Raw genomic sequence first — 6777 nt, forward strand, 5'->3', positions numbered from 1 at the left:
ACAAGGCATTTGAGCAGTGACAAAATGATGTGTGTGACAGATGATATAAACCAGTGCCCCAGCTCTCCCAGGAGTTACAACCAGCACAAACTCTCTGTGCACGAGCTCTGCACCAAACCTGGTGCCACAAGGGTGGGCAAGAACACTGCTCAGGGATCTCTCATCCACCTCTGACTGTCCCAAAAAGCCACTGCAGGTGCCTGAGGGCTGAGCCTTTCCCATGGAGAGCTGCAGCTGGTTCTGGCTCTGGAGCAAATTATTTGCTGGGTTTGTATTTGCACCAGTCCTGAGCCCAGCGAAAGAAAATTTAAAAACCCCAGAAATCACCGTTTTGTTTTCCAAGATTTTACTCGCCTACTGTGAGCCAAACCAGGAGCTGGGGCAGGGATCAGAACAGCCCCTCCTCGGCTGCCAGGGTGAGCAGGATGGCCTTGCAGGTGTTCTCAAAGAGGGCAGCTCTGTTCTGGGCCTCCCCTTTCTTCACCCAGTGGCGGTAGGTGCGGAAGGCACAGGCGTCGATGAGCTTGCGGACGGGTTTGAGGGCGTAGGGGTCCCTGACCACCAGCTCCCTGGTCACCGACTTCGCCAGCCGGTACTGGTAGTAAATCCTCACCGAGGCCAGGACGGTCAGGCAGATCACCTGTGGCACAGGGAACATTCAGAGCAATTCCCACAACAGCCTGGCATTCAAGGGAATTCCCACAATGGGGTGGTCCCAGTGCACGTGGGGGAGTCAGGAGGGAGCTCAGTGCCTGGCACAGTTTAGTTCCTGTGGGGCTGGCAAGGGTTGGGCTCCATGCCAGGGAATCACAGAATCACAGCACGGTTTGAGTTAAAAGGGAACTTAAAGCCCATTTTACTCCACCCCCTGCCATGGGCAGGGACACCTTACACTATCCCAGGTTGCTACAAGCCCTGTCTCACCTGGCCTTGGACACCTCCAGGGATGGTGCAGCCACAGCTTCTCTGGGAAACTTCTGCCAGGGCCTGACCACCCTCACAGCCAAGAATTTCTTCCCACTGTCCCATCTAACCCTGCCCTCTGGCAGTGGGAAGTCATTCCCCTTTGCCCTGTCACTCCATCCTTTGTCCAAAGCCCCTCTCCAGCTCTCTTGGAGCCTCTTAGGCAATGGAAGAGGCTCTGAAGTCTCCTTGGAGCCTTCTCCAGGCTGAACTCTCCAGCTCTTTCAATGTTTTTGGAGGTGAGAGGCCGTTTCTCCCTTAACTCCCTGCCGTGAGGGAGCGCCTGGTCTGCACCCAGACTGCCAAATCTCCCAAAACCCAGTCCCACCAGCCTTACCCAGTCCCCAGTAACCCATCCCACTGCTGGCTCCTGCAGCTCCCAGCCTCATTCCCACCTTGAATTTGCGGAAGGGGCTGAAGTGCCGGACCTCCTCCACGTCGTACTGCTGGAAGAAGGGGTGTGCCAGCGCCTCGCCCGCCGTGTATCGCTGCCGCGGGTCCACCACCAGGAACCGCGAGATCTGCACAGGACACCCGCTCAATCTGGGCTATCCCAGGGCTCTGCAACACCCCCTCCACTCCAAGTTTTCCCAGCCCAAGCACCAACCAGGTCCTTGACGGTGTCGGAGCGGTCGTCCCACTCCGGGGAGCCGAACTGGTAATCGCCGTTCATGATCATGCGCAGCATCAGCATCTGCTTGCGGTGCCAGAAGGGCGGCGAGCCGGCCAGCAGGGTGTACATGATCACCCCGGTGCTCCACCTGTGGGCAGCCCACACCGAGCCTCCAGCACCCTGTGCCACCCCTGGGCACCCAGCTGGCCCTGCACCCCAGGGCTGGCCACACCTGCCTTTGCCTCCCTGGAAAACCAGCAGGGAAATGCCCTGTGTGTGTCTGGGGAGGGGGGCTCTGAGCTGAGCTGGTGGGGAGCTGCTCCCTGGGTGCTGCAGGAGGATGCTTTGAGATGGAGTATTTGATCCTTGCAGAGTTTTTAGGGAAAGGAGTGGGGCTTTGGTGATGCCAGCCAGGCTGGATGCCCTCAGGCACAGCTCAGGCAGTGCAGTGCCAGCTGTCCTGGCTCAAACTGGAAAGGGGATGAAATGCTCTGGTGTGTGTCACAACTCTGACCACTGCAGCCTGAAGCCACCAAAGGTGGTGGCAAAGTCCCTGCAGAGCTCATGGGCTGCCCTGAGCTGGCTGCTCTCTCAGGGGCTGCACAAGGTGTGTTTAAATCCCCCATGTCCTAGAGCTCAGCCTACACTGACTTTTATGAGCAGAAATTTTTGCTTCCCCTCACACAATGGGGCAAAGCAGAGAGATGGGCTTGTCTCCAGGCTGCCTCTCCCCCTGCTCTGTGCACAGCCCCCTGGACACCCAGAGAGCCCCTCACAACCACCAATATTGGCTTTTGGTGCATCATTTCATTCTTTCCAAACACACAAACAGGTCCCCATCGGCACAATTCTGGCTGTGCCTCAAACCACCCCTGTGTGTGATTAGGGAACAGCTTCTCACTCACATATCCACCTCCTTCCCGTAGCCTTGGTGCTCATCATCCATGGAGCACTGCAGGATCTCGGGGGCCAGGTAGCCAGGAGTGCCACAGATCTCTGTGGGGACAGTGACACAGGGCAGTGCCATTCCCACCTGCCCCAGGCAGCCCGTGGTGGGATCTTTGCAGGGATGGTGCTCACAGAGATGAACTGCAACCTGTGTGCATCTCACTGGTGACTTTGTGAATTACTGTGGCTAAAAAGTGAGCAAAGAAAATTTTATGGATGGTTGTGGGAGGGGATGCCTGTTGTTGGACATGTGGGTCTTGGCATGTAGGAGCTGAGGGAAATAATGCTGGGCAGTAAGTGGATGAGGTAATGGGGATCAGCTGGAGGAAAAAAGAAGTGGAATGGATTAGGATAGTTTTCCTAAAGAGCAGCAATGTTTCCATGGCAAGGAGAGAGGTGTAGAGGTTGTGTGCAGGCAGAACTTGTGTGTGAGGACTGCAAAAGCAGCCAAACAGCACCAGTTTGCTCCCCCAGGTGAGACTGGTGACAAGGAGAGAGTGGGGCTGGAAAATCTCACCAGCCCAGCATCCCCCCAACCTCGCCAGCCCCCTACCTTTGAGCTTCTCATTCTCGTTCAGCTGGCAGGAGAAACCAAAATCAGTCAGCTTGATGTTCATGTCATCATCCAGCAGGATGTTCTCCGGCTTCAGGTCCCGGTGGACAATGTTGATGGAGTGCAGGTACTGGATCACTTCCAGCAGCGCTCGCATGATCTTCCTGGGGATGGGGACTGCTCATTCCCAATCCCAAATACCCACTGGCACCACAACCCCGGGGACAGGGACAGTGCACAAAGACACAGCCCAGGGTGCTGTGCGGGCTGCAAGGTCACACACTCTGCACTTGCAAGGTGATTTTCACCCCTCTGCACCTGCCCTTACCTGGTTTCCTTCTCGCTCAAGGTGACTTTCTCAGTGAGGTAGTCAAAGAGCTCCCCTCTCTTCATCCTGCACAGAGGGGAAACAGAGTCAGGCAGAGGCTGAGCTGCAACAGAAAACCAGCCCTGAGTTCCTGGGGAGGATCAGTCAGGGGTCTGTGCCCCTTAATAGCCCAAAATAACTTCCATAAAAAGGGGTAAAAATGGCTTTATATATTTCAGTAAAATATCAGGCGGGAGGAGAAGAAACTGTGCCCAGAGAGGGCAGGTTTTGGATAGAAACACAGAATTGTTAAGGCTGGAGAAGATCTTTAAGATCACCGAGTCCAACCACCAAAAGATGGGGCAGGGATGGGGCTCTCCCAGTGCCATCCCACTCCTCTGACATCCACTGCACTGCCCTGGCATCGGGAATTGTGGCTTTGCAGACACCCTGGTCCCACTGAGCATATAAATAACCCTTGGGGATGCATGACAGCTCCCACCAAAGGTTACAGGGAAACCCGAGCAGTGCTGAGCCGCTGACAGAGGGGAAACAGTACTGGCAGCAGAGCTGCAATGAGCTTGCAGTAATTGGGGCTTGATTCTACCTTTAGGGCTGCTTCTCCCCTCCACTTTGCCATTTTTGGGCCATAAAAAGCTGGGACCAATCTGCAGAGAGGGAGTGGGCCCAGGGTGCTGAGCCAGCTGGTACTTACAGGTCAAACACCAAGAAGAAGAAGGTGCTGGATTCATAGCTGTCCTTCAGCTGGACTGCAATAAAGCACAGGGGCTGTGAGCACAGTGTTCCTGTCCATCAATGAACTCAAAATCTGATTAAGCTCCTAATTGAGTTAATGAGGAGCTGATCTTCACAAGGGTTGTGGTTGGGAGATAACATGGGGGGCACTGCTGGGGTGTTTGTGTGGAGGGAGAGCAAACAATGCTCTGAGCTGGTGCCTGGCATCATCCAGGGATTTCACCCCAAAAACCCTTCCTGGGGACACCCTGAGGAACAAACAGGGCAGAAATTCCCCTTGACTGGATGCTCAAGGCCTGACTTACTGACGTTGGGGTGGCCCGAGACCTTGCGGAGGATGTCGATCTCCTTCGTGGTGGCTTCCCGCAGCTCCTGCACCTCCTTGGGGGAGATGTTCCCTGCCGTGATGTCGATGATCTTCACGGCGTATTCCTGCCTGGTGGTTTTGTGGATGCACCGCCGGACCACGCTGCTCACCCCCCTGCCAGGGACAACAGGGACAAAAGGGGGGTTCCATCCCTGCCTGCCCAGCCACCGGCACCTGGGCTGGCTGGGATTTTCATGCACCAGCGGGTCTCGCTCTGTCGCCCTGTCTCGGTGGGACAGAAGGTTTTGAGCTGATGGAAAGTGCTGTTCCATGCTATTTTTAGCCCCATGCTGCTGTGGGCCCTGTTTGTATCAGATTCCCAGGGAACACTGTTCCTATCTGGCACTGGAGGACGTGCAACCAAAACAAGTCGCTTGCCAAAAATAAAGCTTTACCTGCCCAAAACCTCCTTCGGCTCATATTTTTCATAAAACTCCTTGGATGAGTTCCAGTCTGGTAGATCTTCTTCCTTGGTCATCTCTGGCTCCTGTCAGGCAGCACTCTGGACTTGTCTGAGGGCAGAAAGGGGCTGCAAGGAAAAAAGAGTGAGGATGGGCACTCACTTCCCCCAGAGCTGTGATCATCAATCCCTTCTGGAAATAAAAACATTGAGGAGGAAAGAAGAGAAGGAAGATCCTGGACCAACCAAAGGGGGTATTTTGCTGCTTGGAAAAGCCAAGCTTTGCCTTTGGGATGCTGTGGAGATCCCTCTGGGAACAGGAGAAACCCCACTGGATTCCCTCATAGCCTGGCTGTCCCCAAGGGCAGAACCAGCCAACACTTTGGGAAATGCTGCAGCATCCCAAAATCTCATCCCTTCCCTGTGCCCAGCTCACAGCAGCAGCCTCCAGAAACACCACCCCACACTAACACCACCCCACAGGGAACCTGGAATCTGCCCCCATTGTTTTTCTCTTCCTTATGATTAAGATTAAAATGTCATCTTTGGCTGAGAATAAGGAGGGAAAACAGTGTTTAAAAGGAATAAAAAAGGGACTGAGGAGGAAAAAGAGGTGGTGAGGGTCAGTGAAGCAGCGAGAGGGGCTGGGTGGGTCAGGGTGCAGGTGGGGACAGAGGGACTGGGGACAGTGGGAGCTGAGCCAGCGTGAGGACAGCAGCTGAAAGAGCTCCCTCAGCCACTCCTGTGCGGCTGCCAGCAGCCTCCCCAGCTCCTGAAAGGCTCTTGTCCCATTTCTTTTTCCTATTTCAGGCTTGGAGGGGTTTTTAGTCAGCTTGTTTCTGTGCCCATACACGGAGTGCAAGCAGTTAGGATGGAAAGCAGTTCTTACAATCCTGAGCAGCAAAATTGTCCCTTTGGGATGACTGTTTCTGGGGAGGGGACAGAGGTGGGCAGGAGATCCCCAGTTCTGTGAGATTTGCTCTCTTCTCAATAACTCTGCCAAGGCACTGGCAGCTCTAAGTACATTTAAATCTCATTAGTAACGTGTATCTGTCCTGACCTGGTTTTAAGGACCAAAGTGGTGTTTTGGGTGTCTGGCTGCTGCTGCCAGGGATGTCTAACATGGGCTGGAGCATTTCTAAACAGCCATGAAATTAACTTACAAAATCTTAGTTGGAAATACTGTGAGTAACGCCAAACCAAGCTGAAATCACAGAAGACAGGCAGGACCAGGAAGTAGGGAAAATAAAATATCTCTAAGCTGGGGGGGGGGGGGTAACCAAAAACTGATTATTTTTGAAAATCCAGGTCATGGGGGGTGGTGTTGTGGGGAAGGGCTGGAGGCTGGGGAGCACTGCCTGGAATCTGCGTGCTGCCTTCTCCTGGGCGGGAAGAACCCGGGAGATTGTTTAAAACACATATAAAATTATACAAGCAGCCGGTGCAGGGCTCTTACGGGCTACCCTGGGTTCATCAGCAGAGTGCAAGGGGGGTCGTGAGGGGATTTTCTGCCCGCAGGAACCCTGAGGGTGAGGCGCTGGGCATCGCCCCCCACCCGCAGCTGCCAAACGAGGGGATCGGGGGGGTCTCTGAGGAGGACAAAGATATTCAAATATCCACTGGGATAAACCCGCAAAGCTCAAGAAAAAGCAAGCTGTTAGGCCGGTAGGGAACGCGGCCCCTCTCCCTCAGCCCCGGGGTGCTCCTGCTCCCGACCCGGAGACAAAGAACGCTGAGCACGGGAGTTTTCCGGGGCAGGACCCCCCCTCACACACCCTCCCCTCAGCGCCGCCGGCTCCTCACCTCGCTGGGGCAGCGCCGGGCCGGGCCCGGGCCTGCAGCCGCCGGGAGCCGCCGGGAGCCGCCGGGA

General features: G+C 55.2%; 1 protein-coding gene across 1 annotated transcript; it reads right to left on the bottom strand.

Moving 5' to 3' along the window:
• Window positions 1-329: 329 nt before the first annotated feature.
• PHKG1 (phosphorylase kinase catalytic subunit gamma 1) lies at window positions 330-6752 on the bottom strand. The gene is made up of 10 exons (XM_015646345.1): window positions 6711-6752; window positions 4903-5036; window positions 4446-4621; window positions 4100-4154; window positions 3406-3471; window positions 3078-3241; window positions 2482-2572; window positions 1571-1724; window positions 1359-1484; window positions 330-640 (listed from the first exon to the last, which is right to left on the bottom strand). The coding sequence occupies exons 2-10, from the start codon at window positions 4983-4985 to the stop codon at window positions 389-391; spliced, it is 1167 nt and encodes a 388-aa protein (XP_015501831.1). The 5' UTR covers window positions 4986-5036; window positions 6711-6752; the 3' UTR covers window positions 330-388.
• Between the last annotated feature and the right edge of the window lie 25 nt (window positions 6753-6777).

This window comes from Parus major, chromosome 19 (genome assembly GCF_001522545.3).
Source record: "Parus major isolate Abel chromosome 19, Parus_major1.1, whole genome shotgun sequence".
In the NCBI taxonomy this organism is placed as follows: Eukaryota; Metazoa; Chordata; class Aves; order Passeriformes; family Paridae; genus Parus; species Parus major.

Bases quoted from the DNA above. Each gene is read 5' to 3' on its own strand.
- PHKG1 (XM_015646345.1), bottom strand. From the start codon at position 4,985: ATGACCAAGGAAGAAGATCTACCAGACTGGAACTCATCCAAGGAGTTT. The intron at 3,242-3,405 runs GTAAGGGCAGGT...CCCCATCCCCAG, and splicing joins TTGAGCGAGAAGGAAACCAG to GAAGATCATGCGAGCGCTGC. The intron at 2,573-3,077 runs GTAGGGGGCTGG...CTGTCCCCACAG, and splicing joins CGAGAATGAGAAGCTCAAAG to AGATCTGTGGCACTCCTGGC.